Here is an 18,685-nt window from a genome sequence, read left to right as displayed (position 1 = left end):
GTTCATTTCTTCTACAAATAGCAATCAGCTACCCACTGGGAATGAAGGTGAGAACATCAGGACTGAGTCATTGATTCAAAGGACATCATGATAATACAGAACAGACAGCACCGTGATCTGCTATAAAATATCTTCAGGGATTCAATTGCACAATGCTTTAAAAGGGCCCCCCCAAGTTCAGCAATATCGTATATGTGACATTTCCACTGACTGGAAGCAAGCATTTACATTAGAAGCACTGCCTCCTAAAAAGCCCATTTCCTCAGCCGATGCCAAGGTCGCTGTTGGTGCTGAGTGGAAGGGCATTTTCATTTCTCCTACTACAAAAGCTGTATCTCTTTCAATATTAAGGTTAATGAGGGCTGGGGCCCTGTAATCTACATGAGTAGGTTAATTCTCATGTGTCCTAGATAGTTGAGCGAGAGAGAGATTTAGAACCTGGGCTGAAGGGGGATGCACACACGGCCCGACCGGAAATGAAGGCATTCATGCAGAGGAAGCAAGGGGAAGCCTTGTAGAAGGGTCTCCGTCCCTCAGCTCCTCCATCTATGAGGCAGAGATGTGGAACGCCAGCATCCTCCCCGTGTGTGACTGAGAGGTGCCAGTTCACAGGTATGTGAGTTTGATTAGATTATGGTAATAGAAAAATTTTGTCGAAAAATAACAGGGTTGTTATGATATTGCTGGTGGGACACAAATCACAAGTGTGTTTTCAAAAGTGGAGATACAGCTGGAGTTGATCTCATGTCCTGTTACCAAGGGCATGGATTTGCCCTTAGGAATGTCTTTATTAATGAAGAGAAAAGTTGCAAAAACATTTTTAAGTGAATGAGACTAATTTTACCCATCCATTCAAAATGATAACACATTTTGCCCAAAGGCAAAGGAATATGGCCCCTGTCATGGCTTTCTCTACCATTCAGCCTACCTTCGACATTGTTGTATTGGAAATGGTGAGCTGGGAAGGTGAGAAAGCAAAGGACTTCCTCCTGTTTGTTAAGCCCCTTCCGTAAAGGCCTCGCTGTTACCTTTAAATATGTTGATGCTTTAACTTTTTTAAAATCAAAGCTGAAAAATAGCATAATTTGGGATTTATTCATGCTGACATTCTCTGACTCTGTGCCAGACTCTCTGTGCTAGAAAACATGGTTTAAGAAAAGTCTAGTAGTAGAAACAGAAAAAAAAAAAAAAAAGATAAGCAAACAAATATTTTGAATCACGATTAGTATAAAATTCCAGAACAGACAAAAGTAATTTCTAGTGCCAGAAAGAGTTGTCTGGGGTTGAGATGGAGAGGATTCAATTTGGAGAAGCAGAAAGGAATTTTGAAGGCTGTGAAATGTGTTATATTTTCACTGGGGTTGCGATTACCGGGTATATACATTTGTCAAAACTTGTTGAATTGTGTGCTTAAAATGAGCACATTTTATTGTATGTAAATGTAAATTAAACCTCAATAATGTTAAGTTAAAGCAAAAAAAATAGTATCTGTGATATAAAGAAAAGGCACCAAGAGTGGAGGCGAGGCGGGGTCCAGCTTGGATGAGGTGTCTCAAGAAGGCTCCTCTGCAAATGAGGCTCTCCAACCCAAGGAAGAAAGAGGCCCATGCGGAAGGACTCACACGAGCGATGGCCCTGATCATTTTCCTTATTTTTTTCTTGCAGTAGAGAACTTTATTAAGAAAAAAATTATAACTGTGCTCTCCCCTGCAGAGAAGGTATATGCAACCAGGTGACCCCACCAAAGTCCTTCTAGGTGGAGGTGCAGGTGATTAAGAGCTAAAAGGTATGAGGTTTCTTTTCAAGGTGATGAAAATGTTCTGAATTTGATTGTGGACATAGTAGCACTTATCTGTGAACATACTAAAAACAGTTGAATTGTACACTCTGAGTGAATTGTATGGTATGTGAAGCTTTTTTTTTTAAATAAGGTAATATAATTGTATGATGAGATTTTAGGTGCAAACTTTGGACATAAACTAAAGCAAAAACACCTGCATGAATCCTTCATTTTTATTTATTTTTGCATTCTGCTCACATGTTGAACCACCGAGCTGTCACCGGAGTAACTTCAGAGAGATTTTTTATTTCATTCATGTGCCCAAGAAAAACAAAACTCACTTCACCCTCCCAAAAGTACAATGAAATCACCTAATAATAGATTTCCATTTCTGACAGCATGGCACAGTGGACACCCTGAGAAACAGTCCCAACTGAAATAACAAAAATTATTTTGGATTCCATTGCTTATTTTAAAAGTATTATTCAGCTGGCATAACATCACCTCAGAGCCCTAAAACAAAGTGGAATCCTGGAGAAGTGAATGTCCAAAGCTGGTGATAACTGTCAAAATGAGCTAGGTTCTACAGCGGTGACAAACAATCTCAGTGGCTGACACACAGTTGATTTCTCATCCACGCTTCATGTCTGCAGGTCATTCTGTCCTGTGGGGACCCGGGCTGCGTATTGCAGCAGGTTTTGGAAGCTTTAGCTCATGCTTCATTCTCTTGAAGTGTGGATGCATATTTTATTTTTTGTATCCTCCCTATTAAGCACTCATCGAGTCTTTCTTACTCAATACCTCACCCCTACCAATCTATGGCTTTCTTACTGGAATCTTCGTATTATATTTCAGTGACAGAGCTCCCTTTATGTAACATCAAACCAGTTTAATAACACAATGGAATTGACACTCGGGGTAATGGGTATAAAAAGGATATGGCTCCCCTTTACTGTAAGATTTTAACAGTTTTAAAATAAGGTTCTTCAACTGGAGAGAAGGTTCAAAGTGGCAGAGAATTTCTTCCTACACAGAATTCAGAAAGCCAATTTATAGTTTTTAAAAGGCCCTGTAATGTAAGGCCATAATGATTATTAATTAAATTTTTAAACCCTCTATCAAGAAATCATGCTTTTTCTTAGTTCATGCATCTATTGAGGCCAGTTTCTCCTTCAGAAGATGAAGGAGAACCTACCTGTATATTCTTGGCCCTTGCAGTATGTACTCCCTAAGTCCCCTAGTTGCTCTTGGACACGTCTTTCGGTGAGGATCTCTGCTCACTAGACTCTTCTGGATCCAAATTCCAGAATTCACCTTCTTTAAATATCACATATAGTGATGGAAAATGATTTATCTTTGGGTGATGGGCACACGACACAATCAACAGTTCAAATGCTATAGGAACATTCACCTGAAACTTATGTACTCTTATTGATCAATGTCACCCCATTACATTTAATTTCTAAATTAAAAAAATACGCAGTGAACCACTTCTCTTCTCTGAAAATGTCATCAGCAAAATACATATTCTTTCATATCAAATCCAAATTCCCACACTTGTCTTTCAGTTCTTCCACAGCACAAAACCACATGTATGCTTGCATAATGTATGATTGTATACTATATACTATCTATAAACATAAGACTATTAATAATAATGATTATAGAACATTAATTAAAGCCCTATGATGTGCCAAGAGCTGAACATAAGATCAACCTCATCCTGCTTAATTCTCACAGCAATTATGAAGGGTATTTCTGTTATTTGTGTTTTATGAGCAAGAACACAGCACATCTGTGTTTCCAAAACCCAAACTCTAGCCTTACCGGGTCCCCATGATGTAATTGTTGCATCCCAGTACATACTCCTGCTCTAGTCAGGTCTCCCCACCACCTCCTTTCTCCAAAACCACCCTCTGCTCATTCAGTTTACCTCCCTTTCTCCCAGAAAACTCCCAATACTTTTTAAGACCTCAAGTAAACCTCATCTTTGAGTGTGACGCCTTCTTCCCAGCGTAAGACTGGAGATGTTTCGTATCACCTTAAAGTCTGAATTTCCTTGAATACACAGAGTCCACTCAAAGAGCAGTCCACTTCCTGTCTGCCCCCACTAAACCCACCAGCACATCCTGTCCTTGCTGCTTGCAGAACCCATCTCAACTTTGCCCACTCTTCTCCTCGCCTCCATGACTCCTTCAGGTCCAAGTCCAGTGTTGCCCACCTGCACCGAGGTCAGAGCCTCCCAGTGGTTTACTTGCCTCCACTCTTGCTTTTCCAATCCAGGCTCCTTAGAGCCCCTAGAATGAGCTTTCTAAATGTGTTCTATTTCCATGCTTAAAACCCTTTAGCATCATTCTGTCACAGAATAGAATCCAAACTTCTTTGCACATTCTAGGCCCCATAAGACAGGTGTTGCGACCACGTCTCCAGGGTCAGTCACTCTGCTCCTCAGCACCCATCACTCTCCATCCACTTAGCCCCTCTCATTTCTTTGGACATGACAGTCTCTCCCACCTCTGAGTCTTTGCAGGTGTAATTGCCACTGCCTGCTTGTCCCATTTTTCAGGTCTCAGATTTAGTGTTGTCTGCTCTTGAGGAATACAAGTAAAGGATGGGTAACTGTCATTATAATGGAGAATGTCCTGGGTAACCAATGTTGGGTGGATGACACTTAAAAGAGGTCCAAAGAGTAGATCCTCAGGTTAAAGATGCCTTGGGAAAGTTTTACTATTTTGTGTAAGGCAGGCTTGCTTTTAAATTTCTTTTATGATATCTGCTCTATCATATCTTACTTTACATGATGCTTATCCTGTCATTATCCAGTAGTATTTTGAAAATTCTTCAAGTCATCTTTCTGGGTTACACACTAAACCTGTTCACCTACTCCTTGCTTATGCTTGACTCCTGATCAAGGCCACATTTAATCAGCTTTATTGTAACCTTCCCATGGGTTTCCTTTCTGTCTCCCCTCTCCAACCCTGACTCCCATGTAGAGCAATAAGCAACCAGGGGTCGTCAAACTTTTTTATAAAAACCGCCCACTTTTGCAGTGCTGGTCAACCTGGTCCCTACCGTGCAACCAAACAGCGCTGCGATTGGCCCATCATGAAAGCTGGAACGCCCACTAGTGGGCGGTAGGGACCAGGTCTACCAGCACTGCAAAAGTGGGCGGTTTTTATAAAAAGTTTGACGACCCCTGCCGGGTGTGGAGGAACATGCAGACCCCATCTGCTTAACTCGCACCTGCTTCTGCTCCCCTTCCCCAGCAGGGGAGAGGGCCCAGAACCTCAAGGACTCAGAGATCTGTGCTTGAACTGAAGCTCTTTATCCTCCTACTCAACCTTTCTTGCATCTGTTGCACACAGAGCTGATGAGTGAACTGCAAGAAGTGTTTTTCCAGTATCAGGGTTACCAGTGACCAAAGATATACTTTCTCATCTTCCCAAGAGCTTTTTCCCTGTGTCTTTTTAATGTAAGTTTGGTTGCCATAGCAACAACCAAGTTCTGCTGAAGGAGAGATTCCTTGTATAGAAATCTGGAAGATCTTAAGATGAATATAGACAACCTTTGCTCTTTTAGGCCTAAAGGACTAAAAATTTTCTTTCTTTCCTGTCAGTTACTAACAAATATTTATAGTATTTATATCATGTTAATCATAAAGTGACTCTGACATTATTTCTTTTTAAACACTGGCTAGATTGGTCATATAGAGAGCATTGGGTTCCTGGGTCCTTGAGTCTCACTGGAGTCTGGAAAATATTAATCAATCACATATATCACCATCCAATAATTCTTATTCTGGTCTTCCAGTTTTGTTGAGGCAAGTCATTGTTCTCAAGTCCTTCTCAGGGCCTACTGAACTGGAAGCTGGAGTCATCTAACAATTGGTCCCCCTACCATAATTTTCTCTGTTTCTAGCTCAGTGGATATGGTCTTATGTCATTTGGTTCCTTTCCTTTGGAAAATTACCCCTCCCCCACTCAATAATATTGACTGGTATCTATGGTAATATGCCTCAGTCCTCAAGCCTGGCCAGACTGAAACTTCCCTGAAAATTTTGTCAGAACTATATGGGAAAACACTCTTGATACAGAGGCTGATAAATTGGTAAGCTGTGATTCTTGGGCCATGATGTCCAACATGTAGAAAAATCCTCTGTTGGTCAATTTGGGCTACCATAATATAATAGCACAAATTGGGTGGCTCAAACAACAGAAACTTATTTTCTCACTGTTCTGGAGCCTAGAAGTCCAAAGTCAAGGTGCCGGCAGAGCTGATTTCTGGTGAGGCTTCTTTGCGTGCCTTCTAGATGGCTACCTTCTTGCTTTGTCTTCATCTGCTCTTTCCTCTGTGCGTGCACAATCCTGGTGTCTCTTCTTCTTAAAGACATCAGTCTTATCTGATTAGAGCCCCAATTGAGATCTCATTTAGCATTAATTACCTCCTTAAAGGTCCTAGCTCCAAATGCAATCACATCTGGGGGTTAGGGTGTCAGCACATGAATTTTGGGGGTTACAATTCAATCTGTAACAGATCCCATAGAAGAAATGGAGAGAAAGGTAGAGGCCCAGTGATGCTATTTTAGGTTAGGCCCTGGGTACAGTGAATTAACCCTAACCTCCTAAATACTCTATTTGCTTTGCAATTTTCTTTTTCTCTCAAACTCAACTCTTTTGATTATTTAAACACATCTACATAACCATTGCTAAGAAAAATGACAAAGGTGTTTTGGTGTATTAGAAATGAACAAAAACATTCTTTTCATCATAAATTGAGAAGAATTATTATAATATACATATATTATTTATTTATTTATTTTTACATTGCATCTTAATCAAAGACATATTCATCACAGGATATCTCCATTATTTTACACATATGAAGGTAGCATTAAGAAATAGCTCTGTTGCCTGACCTGTGGTGGAACAGTGGATAGAGCATCAACTTGGAATGCTGAGGTTGCTGGTCCAGGGATGCCCGGTCAAGGCATGTGCAAGAAGCACTACAAGTTGATGCTTCCCACTCCCTTACCACTGCCTTTCTGTGTCTGTCCTCTCTCTGAAACTAATAAATAAAATATGTTTAAAAAAAAAGAGAGAAAACTCTACTTTTGTATCTTCCTTGAGCACAATTATTAAAAGATTTAGCTGTTCCAATATGTTATATCCTACCATTAAACAGAAATGAGAAAACTTTGGAATTCAACAAGAATCTATGTGCTTACCACTTCTGAAAGCTGATTCTAAAAGCTTCTACTTTTAAGTAGAAATAGTAATACCAATTCTCTTTCCATTTGTACAAAGAAAGAACCATAGGTGATGTCCCAGCCAGTTGTCTACATTTAAAGAGTTAATCTATATTTAGAGGTTAAAATTCATAATACTTATGGTACTTAATCTGAGAAATAGAAAAAAAAAGAGACACAGAGACTGGATAAATCATATTTTCTCATATTTACCCCAAATTCATCTTCATGGCTGAAATCTAGCTCTTCAGCCAATTCATCTGTGCTACAGGATACAGTTGAAGGCAAAAAAGTAAACTCTACAAAAAATTTTTTAACTTATCTATAAAAATGTCACCAAATTTATTTATTATTTAATTTAACCCTTAATGCAGAGAAAAACTTCCATTCAATTATGCTAAATATGGAACTCTAAACTATTTGCTTCTTAAGCACAGATATGAGCCCTGGTCCATCTTTATGTCCCCTGTACCTACTATCTTGTCTGTCCCAGAGTCAGAAATCAAGGTGTGTGCGTGTGTGTATTTTTTTTTAATTTTTTTTTTTTTTACAGAGACAGCGAGAGTCAGAGAGAGGGATAGATAGGGACAGGATAGATAGGGACAGACAGACAGGAACGGAGAGAGATGAGAAGCATAAATCATTAGTTTTTCATCGTGACCTTAGTTGTTCATTGATTGTTTTCTCATATGTGCCTTGACTGTGGGCCTTCAGCAGACCGAGTAACCCCTTGCTCGAGCCAGCAACCTTGGGTTCAAGCTGGTGATCCTTTGCTCAAACCAGATGAACCCACGCTCAAGCTGGTGACCTCGGGGTCTCGAACCTGGTTCCTCCACATCCCAGTCTGACACTCTATCCACTGCACCACCGCCTGGTGAAGCTCAAGGTATATTTTTTAATGAATGAAATAAGGACACAGTTACAATCTTGAATAATAATGACAATGGCAACAACTTACTAAAGATGTATCCAATGAGCCTAAAACACTGCAAATTTTCAATACAGACTCCCACAAGGTGTCTGACAGACTGATAGACTGGGGTTACTCTTTTTCTTTTTGAAAGAGAGAGAAAGTGGGGGAGAGAGAGAGGCATCAACATGTTGTTCCACTTATTTGTGCCACTGATTGCTTCTCATATGTGCCCTGACAAGGGCTTGAGCTGACACCCTCAGATCAACCTGGCGACCCCAGGCTCAAACCAGGGACCTCAGTGTTCCAGGGCTGTGCTCTATCCACTGTGCCACCAGCTAGTGCAATAACAGGGTTAGTCTTGATATGCCCGGACTAAAGTTTTATGTCTAAGGGTTTATATTTATAAGTTTAGTTTTAAGCCTTAGTTATAAAGTTTAAAACTAAAGTTTTATGACTACAGATTGTTTTAGAAACACCATTAGATTAAATGTCAGAAAATCTGCATTGTTCTCTGGGGAATTCCACAAACTGTTTAACATTGTACCAGTTGCTTAATCTCTCTGTGCCTTGATTTCCTCACTAAAAGATAAAGGTTTAATGAAGTCCCTCCACATGCTTTCACAGCTCGCTAACAATTAATTTGGAAATGAAGAATTTTAAAGCTTCTGCAATGAAGCTGATGTCTACCATCCTTCCCCAGCCTGCCCTGGGCCCTCCGTGCATGATGGCTTCTGCCCCTCTTCCTTCTGCTGGCATTTCCTCCCTGCTCTTCTCACCTCTCCAGTTCTCAATCATCATTCAAGACCCAGACCTATGTCTGTCTCCTTGAAACCACACACATTGGGGGTTTACGTGGAGTATAGGAAGCCTTTCAAGATCAGAGTACAACTTATTCATTGGGTGCTGTCCCCAGAACTCCCCCACCATATAGCAGACAGCCAGCATGTAGGAAAAAAAATATATTGTGGCTTACTTCTCCCTTTTCTTCCTCAGGACTTCATAGCCTTAATTCTGCTCAACCCAAGATCTGAAGATTTCAAACAAGTAAAGAAACTAAAGATCTTTCTCCCACAAGTCAGTCACTGATTTGGCAGGATTTTCTGGTGCCTGGTCTCTCGTGACTGTTTCAAACCTGCAGGGTAGTCCTGATTTGTCTACGGGGCACTGGGGTGAATCATGGCCAGGCTGAACCGACAGCTGGCCTCAGAGTCTCTCAGCTAATATGCATAGTCAGAAAGACAACCTGAAGAGTCCAAGAATTGATCATTTAAGGTAATTTATATAAAATAATCTTTGACTTTCTCACTACCAATAGATATGTGGTTTCTGCAGAGTGACAAAAACAGCTGAAGCATATGCTAAAACCATAATTTCCAATATCATGTGTGGAAACTAATCTTAGAGAATTGTCTTATCTGCCGTTTCTTGCATATGCGAAGCTAAGCCTAATCTACTTTTCAGATAGGAAATAGGGTCATGATTCTGTCCCAAAGGATAAAATCAAAATTTAGTATCATAAATCCTAGCTAAATGTTATCTGATGATCTTTGTGGTACTGTACTATTACAATGTACACGGTGTCAAAGCCGTCAGTCGAGGAGTTCATAGTCTGAAGTCCGCGAACACCGCCCACGTTTATAGTCTGAAGTCCACGAACACCGCCCACGTTTATAGTCTGAAGTCCACGAACACCGCCCACGTTTATAGTCTGAAGTCCACGAACACCGCCCACGTTTATAGTCTGAAGTCCACGAACACCGCCCACGTTTATAGTCTGAAGTCCACGAACACTGCCCACGTTTATAGTCTGAAGTCCACGAACACCGCCCACGTTTATAGTCTGAAGTCCACGAACACCGCCCACGTTTATAGTCTGAAGTCCACGAACACCGCCCACACACCATGCCTACCCGAAAAGGAAGTAAGAGAGGCTTTTGTAGGTTGCAAGTCCTGGTCTGGTTTATTTATAAAGCAATAAATATTAGAAGCACAAATAAATTGCACGTGTGTAAACAAACTGTACAATGATTGATGAGAGATGAGGGAGGGTGGGTTGGAAGACTCCAAAAAGCATAATACTGTCATCCCAAACATCAGGTAGACTAAGAGAGAAGGCACCTTAGAAGCATTTGCGGTGGACGATGGATGGGCCTGCCTCATCGTACTCTTGCTTGCTAATCCACATCTGTTGGAAGGTGGACAGGGAGGCCAGGATGGATCCCCCGATCCAGACAGAGTACTTGCGCTCAGGGGGAGCAATAATCTGTGGGAAAAAAACAAAAGAAAAAGAATTCCAGGGAACTCCGAGGTGCCAAGCAACAGAGCAAGCTACATGCTGGGGCGACTCATAGAAAAAAATATTAGATATTAATTCACAGTAACGTTAAGATACTTTATACCACAAATTAATTGGGCTGAGTCAAGGTTTATGCCCTTTTCCTCTACTTCATTATTTCTATTACCAAGGACTTCACAAAATAGGATTTTTCATCAACTGAACTCAAGTATCACGTGACAACAAGCTAAATTTCTTACTTCTCTAAACCTGAGTAGAAGCTAAAAGCCCCAAATTTGGGAATTTTTTAAATGTATTAAAAGAATTGGGCTTTTTTTCTTCTTCTTCTTCAAAGATTCATTTATATCCACTGTTTGAAAGCACTTTGAAAGGCTTCTATCTTGGGAAAGTGTTAGCAAAATCGGGGGGGGGGGGGGAAAGTGCTAGAAAAAAAGTGCTAGAGAAGTTAAAAGGTAAGGTTTTTAGCAGACAGGCAGCTAAGTGTGAGGGGGAGAGGAGTTAGGGATGCCCTGTGCTTGGAACACCAGACCTGCTCTGGCTCCCCGTGGGACTAAAGTTATTTACCTTAATCTTCATGGTGCTGGGAGCCAGGGCAGTGATTTCCTTCTGCATGCGATCAGCTATCCCAGGGTACATGGTGGTACCTCCAGATAAGACATTGTTGGCATACAGGTCCTTGCGGATATCAATGTCACATTTCATGATGCTATTATAAGTCGTTTCATGGATGCCAGCAGATTCCATACCTAGGAACAAGTTCAAAAAAATAAAATCACGGTGCACTTAAGCCATGGGGCCAGTGTGGCAGGGTGAGAACAGGCCTGCTCTGTGTTGGTAAACTGTCACCATTTGTCTCTGAAACATATGCCCTTTTATAAGACACACTGAAGGCATGTGTGGAACAGGTGTCTCTGAAAGTGCTCACAGTTAGTCCACAACAGACTGCCAGATAACAAACAATTGTGTCTAGCACCTGTTTGGAGTGAACATTTGCTGCACTCGCCAGATGTATGAAGATGTACTGGAGAAGGATAAGATACACTTTTCAGTTAAATTCATGCAAGTTTTATTGATGGACTAAAATAAGAGCTTCACAAACTTCCTCCTGTAAATCATTCCTTAGGTAAGATGTTTGGTGACATATAAATATCACTCCAGTTATTCCTATGAGAATTTAACAATGAATAACTTAAAAGGAAAATCCAGCTAGTTGGTAATGGAGTTTATTGGAATAAATCAACACCTTGAGAAATTGTCTCTTTCTTGCAGATAGGGATTATTCAATCACTGCTCTGTCTCATCCTTTTTTCTGAGATGAAGGCCAGTGTGTCATCCTTTATCATTTCACTGCAACAAAACTGTGATGACCATTCCTTTAATAAGCCATCAGAGCCTGAGATTGAACTGTGCAGGACTCCAAGCTATGGCTTCTTTTAATTCAAGGGCCCCTTAATCCTTCTTCATCACAATAGATTTTACTCTGGGACCTCCCCAGATTTCCAGGGCAAAGCCGTTCCTCCGCACCAGACCCTACGACTCACCGATGAAGGAGGGCTGGAAGAGCGTCTCAGGGCAGCGGAAGCGCTCATTGCCAATAGTGATGACTTGGCCATCCGGCAGTTCATAGCTCTTCTCCAGGGAGGACGATGACGCAGCTGTGGCCATCTCATTCTCAAAATCCAGAGCAACATAACATAGCTTCTCTTTAATGTCACGGACAATCTCACGTTCAGCTGCAGAAATAAAAGGTATCCTAGTCAAGCTCTGAAAAATGAAGTCAACTGTGGGAGGCAGATGGACTCACGGGTGAAGGGAAAAGGCGGACACGTGCTGTAGCACATGAGATACACACACACTCACCTGTGGTGACAAAGGAGTAGCCACGCTCAGTGAGGATCTTCATGAGGTAGTCAGTGAGATCCCGACCGGCTAGATCCAGACGCATGATGGCATGGGGCAAAGCATAGCCCTCGTAGATGGGGACATTGTGAGTTACACCATCCCCAGAGTCCAGAACGATGCCTGTCAGAGGAAACAGACAAGAACCCCAAAATCAGCGGGGCCTGCATTTAGCTGTGTCAAAGCCTACTTCCAATTGTGGCTAAGACAAACTAGCACTGGGCATGGATCCAGATAAAATTAGATTTTTTTACACACAAAGAATAAAAATGAGCATAAGGAATGCTACATACATCTAAAGCCAGCCATAGCGCATCCTTTTAAATATCGTAGTAGAAAAATTTCCCCAGGATGCTTTCAAATGACCATCCCTTTTATCAACCATTAGCACATTATGTAAGCAACCAGGCGTGTTTTTCTTTCCTCCCATCTAACTTATTTCTCTCTCTTTTGACTCAGACCCTGTGGGGAATGTGGGTTCTCTTCAGTAATGTTTGCCCAGGGGCTATGATTTTATGAACATATACCAATGACTGCTGCATTCTAGACTGATACATTCTGCAGATCCTCACCGTGTGATATCACATGGTTTCAGCTCTTACAAATAACATGTGGTCTGAAACTAACCTTAGGGTATTGTGGTTTTCTGTCTCTCTTAGCACAGATCTCTTTCCATGGAATATGAGAGGAGAGATCATTCTTTTTCATTTGAGGAAACCGATGCACAGCCAGGTCAGTGACTTGCACATGTGACTAATCAGTGACTGTCTTCAGAGCCCGAACATACCTGTGGTACGGCCAGAAGCATATAAGGACAGCACTGCCTGAATGGCCACATACATGGCGGGGACATTGAAGGTCTCAAACATGATCTGGGTCATCTTCTCACGGTTGGCCTTGGGGTTCAGCGGGGCCTCAGTGAGCAGAGTAGGGTGCTCCTCAGGGGCCACACGGAGCTCATTGTAGAAGGTATGGTGCCAGATCTTCTCCATGTCATCCCAGTTGGTGATAATGCCGTGCTCAATAGGGTATTTGAGAGTCAGGATACCTCGCTTGCTCTGGGCCTCATCACCTACATAGGAATCCTTTTGACCCATACCCACCATGACGCCCTATAAAAAGAAAAAGATGGGGAGATAAAATTTACACCAAACTTCCCAAGTCAAGGAATATTTGATAAAAACCAGAAATAACGAACAGTAGGATTTTACTCCAATTTAGAAATAGCACTTAAAATCAACCTAGTCCCCTTCTCCCCACCCACGACCCTCCCCAAATATTCTATTGTTTAGAATATAACTGGGGGGAGGGGAACAGCACTATTGCACTTAAGTAAAGCCACACCTCATTTTAAAAATACCATAATGCCTTCATTAAATTATTAAGCTCATCACCCATGTCAACTAGAATATAAATGACTACATTGTGAAATGACTGAATTAATGACACATTGTATTCCTCCTAAGAAAAGATTTTGACATTCATCAAGTGAGCAGAAGAAGACAGGCTGATGTGCCAGGAGCACCGGGCCAAGTGCAAGCCAGCTGGCCCAGAGCCTTCCCGGGCGGTCACTCAGAAGGGCTGAGCAAACAGTGGATCTCCTCCCTGGCAGCCTGTCTGACCCCGCATATGGCAAAGCCAGAGAGGGTAACATTTCTCTTAATAAACAAGGTGGTATGTCACTATCACCATGGCACTTACTGACTCTGTCACGTCTGATTTCTAAAAATGCAACAGCCAAGCAGATAGATTACATCTTTTGCAAGCCCTGTAAGCTGGCTGTGAACAAGAGGGAGGAATGTGTCTTGGCTTGTAGTTGGTTGGGAGAAATTATATTATTATGTTTTGAACAGGACTGAAAAGAGAGGCCGGGGGTGGGGTGGGGGGGTGGAGTGAAGGACACAAAAGATAGAGGAGAAGACGACAGGACTAAAACTGCCCGTAGGAAATGGAGAGAGAAGCTGCCGCCTTTTCACACCAGGGAGCTGGACCCCTGGGGAGCAGCGTCCCTGAAGTGAACGGGAAAACGCTCAGTTCACACCTTCCTTCAGCGGAAGGCGTGAGATTTGCTTCGCTTGTCTTGGATTTGAAGCTAAATCATCTTTTTCTTATTTGACCTAAAGCGTATATGAAATAGGTGGCTCAGACGTTTCCTAGATCGCTGGGCTGAAGAGGTGGCCAGGAAGGGGTGCGGCGCGGCTGAGGACTGCCCCCCAGGACAGCGCGCGGGTGGGCAGTTTACCTGGTGGCGTGGGCGGCCCACGATGGAAGGGAAGACTGCGCGGGGCGCGTCGTCGCCCGCGAAGCCGGCCTTCACCAGCCCGGAGCCGTTGTCGCACACCAGGGCGGTGGTCTCCTCGTCGTCGCACATCTTGGCACAGCTTCAGCGGGGTCTGCAGGTTGAGGAGAGGGGGGCGGCCCACGCTGAGTGCATGCGGAGCTGGCCTTCTCCGCTCCCGGGGGAGGGGGGACAGAGCAGAGGGGTCTTGGAGGCGCGGACACCTGCCACCTCCCTTCCCCTCGAGACAGAAAAAGAAAGGGTGGGAAGAAGCCTGGGGGGTTGGAGGCAGGGGCGCGCAGAGAAGGGGAGAGGAACCGCCAGGCTTCCTGGCCAGGAGGCTCGCCCTCTGTCCCAGGCGCAAGGAGGGACAGCCACCTCTTACCAGGTCCTCCCTTTACATTTCCTCCTTTTCACAAACTGGGAGCCCACTTCGGCCCCCTCAGCACCCCTGCCCGTGCCCCGGCTGGAAGCGAAAGCGCCCAGGTGCAGGGACCTCCAACCCTCGTAGGAACTGTCGGGCTCCCTTTCCGCGCGCTCCTTCGCAGTGACTTCCAAGAACAAAAGAACTTGGAAACAAACAAAGTTTAGTCTCGACAGAAAAAAGTACCGGGGCGGCCGGAGCGCGGGGCACTGGCTCTAAGAGCGGGGCTCGGCAGTTTGCGCTCGGGGCAGGATCGTGGGCGCGAGGGAGGCGGCGCCGACTCACCGTCCGCGGGGCGGGCTGGGCTCGGCGCGGCTGGGGCGGCGGCAGGCGCTTGGGTGTCCGGCGCAGGGCGCGCTGCTTTATAGCGTGCTGACGGACGGGGTCAGTTGGAGCGGCCGGGGGCAGGGGTGGGGGGCCGGTCGGCCACCTTGCCTTATTTGGTTGCCTTCGCGCCACTGAGGATCTCCGAGGCCATTCATGGAGCCAAGGACAGGGTAGAGGATCAGCCAGGGGCCCCCCAGACCATGTAAGGAAGGGGAGGGGGCAACCAGGGGGATAGCCAAACAAGGAGCTAGGGAGGGGCAGGCCGTGAAGGGTCGGGGGCAGGGGAAGACGAAATGACGCCAGCCCGCCCCTCCCCGTTCCTGGGTGGGGGTGCTCCCCGGGTGTGCTGTGAGCCGGTCCCTCCGAAGCCCCGCCAGCCTGAAAGACAATGAGCCACACAGAAGCGGGAAGGCTTGGCACCCTGCCCTCTGCTGAGGGGTCCTGACAGCTGGGCCAAGGCCGCAGATGAGCGACAACAACTTCTCATCTTCCAGCAGTGGGCACTGGAGGCGCAGAGCCCTGGCGGTTCTCATGGGCCCAAAGGGCACCTCAGCAGCACATTTGTGTGGCCAGAAAAAAGCCAGCCGAGGCAGGGCACCCTTCTGGTCTAGTCCCCACCAGTCTTGACGACTTAAGTCCAGGAGCTGGGGCTACTGCTCTTCTGGAGCAGAAAGCTGAGACTAACCAAAGCCACCTTAGTCTCCAGCCCAGCAATGGCTCAGGGTCTGGCACGGAAAAGGCTGAGGAGAACAACTGTGAGAGCCTGGGCAGGTCTTGCAGGAGAAGGGGTCAGGTTCAGCCCAGCCCAGATGTCAAGTAGCTCTCCTCCATGCGGCAGAGGCTTTGCTCACAGCAGACTACTGTATGGTCTTTATCCAAAAAAGAATTCCCTGCTGCCAAAGTTGATGAAGAAACAGATGCCAATAGGAGCTTGTTCACTTGCTGGTGGATAGATGAACATCTGTAAACCGGGGGCAAAGCCCTTCGCTCCTGGTGGAAACAAGACTAAGGCAGCAATTTCTTGTCAAGAAGGTAACTGCAACTTTATCCATATTAACGTATCATGCGGACCTGCAGTGTCGTCATTACGGGCAGTGAGTTAAGAAAGCAGCATCTCCTGTTGCCCTAGAACTACCAAAGGAGAATCTGCATGTCACCTAGAGCCTCACTGATTTACATGCACGTTCAAGTGTGAGAAACAATGGTATAAATGACCAAAACCAGCTCCTTCATGGAAAAAGATTTTGAAGAATCTTGGGACTTTCAAGAAGGGAACAGAAAGATAACATGAAACGGGAGAGGGACGTAAGAGCAGACAGACATGGGAAGGGCACAGATCACTAGTTTGCCCTGGGGTGCCCTGTGTTCTCAGTTCTTGACTGGCACTTTGATTTTTAATGCTTGTGTTTTTTCCTCCTGTTCACACCAGTTAAAAATAGAAGACTGGGCACAGGCATCCATCTCTAGAGTGGTCCTGGATTGATATGCTGAGGAGGCGTGCTGATTAGATACTTGTCCAGACTGGGAATGCTGGGCCCTCCTCGCTGAGCTCCCCGACCATCTTTGGGTTAGTCTGGAGGAGAAACTGTGGGGGCAGCTGGGTAATGGAGCAAGGTGAGAATTCTGCCTGGGATCTCTTCTTTCACACAGTAGGCTTTTCTACTGTGAAAAGGACATGATGCAAAGAGCAGAGCTATCTGGGCTTAGGTCGATACAGAAAAACCAAGAGAAAGAAGAAATTATATTAAGACTACGTACATAGTCCTGGGTTCAAAACCTGCCTCCGTCACTTACTGCCCATTTATTTGGTCTTGGGCAAGTAACTTTGCTTTCCTGAACACCAATTTTCCTCTTTGAAGAGGGTCACAATAATTCTTTTCTGGTAAGGGTTATTAATTATTATAATAGAGACACCTGAAAAAATACATAGAAGATAAAAGCAAATTGTTAACAATTACAGTTCAGTTACAGTGATATATTTGGAGACAGTCATAGCTCTCACTTTTGGAGAATTGGATCAATTTAATTTATCTTTTGATTCAGCAAATATTTATGAGGCAAGAACCATGTTAGTCACAGGGATACAGTGGTAAATAGAGTAGAGCCATTACAGAATACACTGCGGGGCAGTTACCGGGAAGTGAGGGACAGTTAGTGAGGGACAGTTATGGCACCTACTGGGAAGGAAAGGACAGAGTCGCTGGCATGGCCACAGAAAGAGGGAGCCATCCAAAAGAAAGCCTGCCTTTGTGGTTTTAAAGTGGAATAGGACTGAAGTTCAAGAGCATTTGTGTGAAAGACAGTTTCTACTTGGGAGTGGCTGACAGCAGGTTTCCATGTTCATGGCCATATGGGCAAAGGGAACTCCTGGAAAGTTGAGTTTATCACTGAACACCATGGTTATTGACCTGAATCCTTCGCAAATACTTCCCTGGCTCAAGAGGCCAATTCCATACAACCGACCTCCAGGTTAGTCTGCCCTGGGGGTGGGGCGGGTCAGTAAGTACTGAGAGCAGTTTTGTTTTTGTTAATATTTTATTTATTGATTTTTTTTTAGAGAGAGGGGAAAGAGAGAGAGAGAGAGAAGGGGAGGAGCAGGAAGCATCAACTCCCATATGTGCCTTGACCAAGCAAGCCCAAGATTTCGAACCGGCAACCTCAGTGTTCCAGGTCGAGGCTTTATCCCACTGTGCCACCACAGGTCAGGCCCTGAGAGTAGTTTTATAAAACAATTTTCACTTTTAAAATGTTTTTAAAACAATTTTATATTTTTCCACTTAGAACAAAATGTATTTTTCATATGCATCATATTTGTGGTAAAAGGACACTTTTTTCCTTAAAAATCTATGATGGTTCAATATTTGTTTATTGTAGTAATGCTCAATTTTCATATTTTAAAATTCTGAACCCTGTTATATTCTAAAATATAAGTCAGTGGGAAAGTACTACTCAATGACTGTTTTTCATTTGACACAATTTTCAGGAATCTATTTAATTTGAAAATAAGACTGACTTCTGTCATCCTTTCTTAAGTATATAAAAATGATTTTATCCTCTATCATGAATTCTAGCTAGTCCTCTTTATAAAATTGTAGTAAAATAAGCCCTGGCTGGTTGGCTCAGTGGTAGAACATCAGCCTGGTGTTTGGAAGTCCCGGTTGGATTACTGGTCAGGGCACACAGGAGAAGCGCCCATCTGCTTCACTTCCCCTCCCCCTTTAGCGTCTCTCTTCCTCTTTCCTTCCCTTCTCTTGCCCTCCTGCAATCAAGGCTCAATTAGAGCAAGTTGGCCCCAGGTGCTGAGGATGGCTCCATTGCCTCTGCCTCAGGTGCTAAAAAATGGCTCCAACTGCAACCAAGCCAAGTCCCCAGATGGGCAGAGCATCACCTTCTAGTGGGCTTGCCGGGTGTATCTCGGTCAGGGCACATGCGGGAATCCATGTCTGCCTCCTCTCCTCTCACTAAAATTTAAAAAAGTAATAAATAAATAAATAAAATTGTGGTAATATACATAACATAAAAT

The 18,685-nt window shown here is 44.0% G+C and overlaps 1 protein-coding gene and 1 long non-coding RNA gene across 2 annotated transcripts; one reads left to right on the top strand and one right to left on the bottom strand.

Moving 5' to 3' along the window:
- The first annotated feature begins 431 nt into the window (after positions 1 to 431).
- Positions 432 to 13,833, top strand: LOC136335953 (uncharacterized). Its single transcript, XR_010731341.1, has 4 exons — positions 432 to 612; positions 8,932 to 9,210; positions 12,793 to 12,865; positions 13,600 to 13,833. It is a non-coding gene; the product is annotated as an uncharacterized lncRNA (long non-coding RNA).
- On the bottom strand, positions 9,871 to 15,254 carry ACTC1 (actin alpha cardiac muscle 1). Its single transcript, XM_066277212.1, has 7 exons — positions 15,121 to 15,254; positions 14,376 to 14,526; positions 12,921 to 13,245; positions 12,095 to 12,256; positions 11,776 to 11,967; positions 10,799 to 10,980; positions 9,871 to 10,201 (listed from the first exon to the last, which is right to left on the bottom strand). The coding sequence occupies exons 2-7, from the start codon at positions 14,502 to 14,504 to the stop codon at positions 10,058 to 10,060; spliced, it is 1,134 nt and encodes a 377-aa protein (XP_066133309.1). The 5' UTR covers positions 14,505 to 14,526; positions 15,121 to 15,254; the 3' UTR covers positions 9,871 to 10,057.
- Positions 15,255 to 18,685: the final 3,431 nt, after the last annotated feature.

The sequence above is a fragment of the Saccopteryx bilineata genome, chromosome 4 (assembly GCF_036850765.1).
Source record: "Saccopteryx bilineata isolate mSacBil1 chromosome 4, mSacBil1_pri_phased_curated, whole genome shotgun sequence".
Lineage (NCBI taxonomy): Eukaryota > Metazoa > Chordata > Mammalia > Chiroptera > Emballonuridae > Saccopteryx > Saccopteryx bilineata.
The sequence above is the reverse complement of the archived record's forward strand: the minus strand, read 5'-3'. Positions and strand labels throughout refer to the sequence as shown.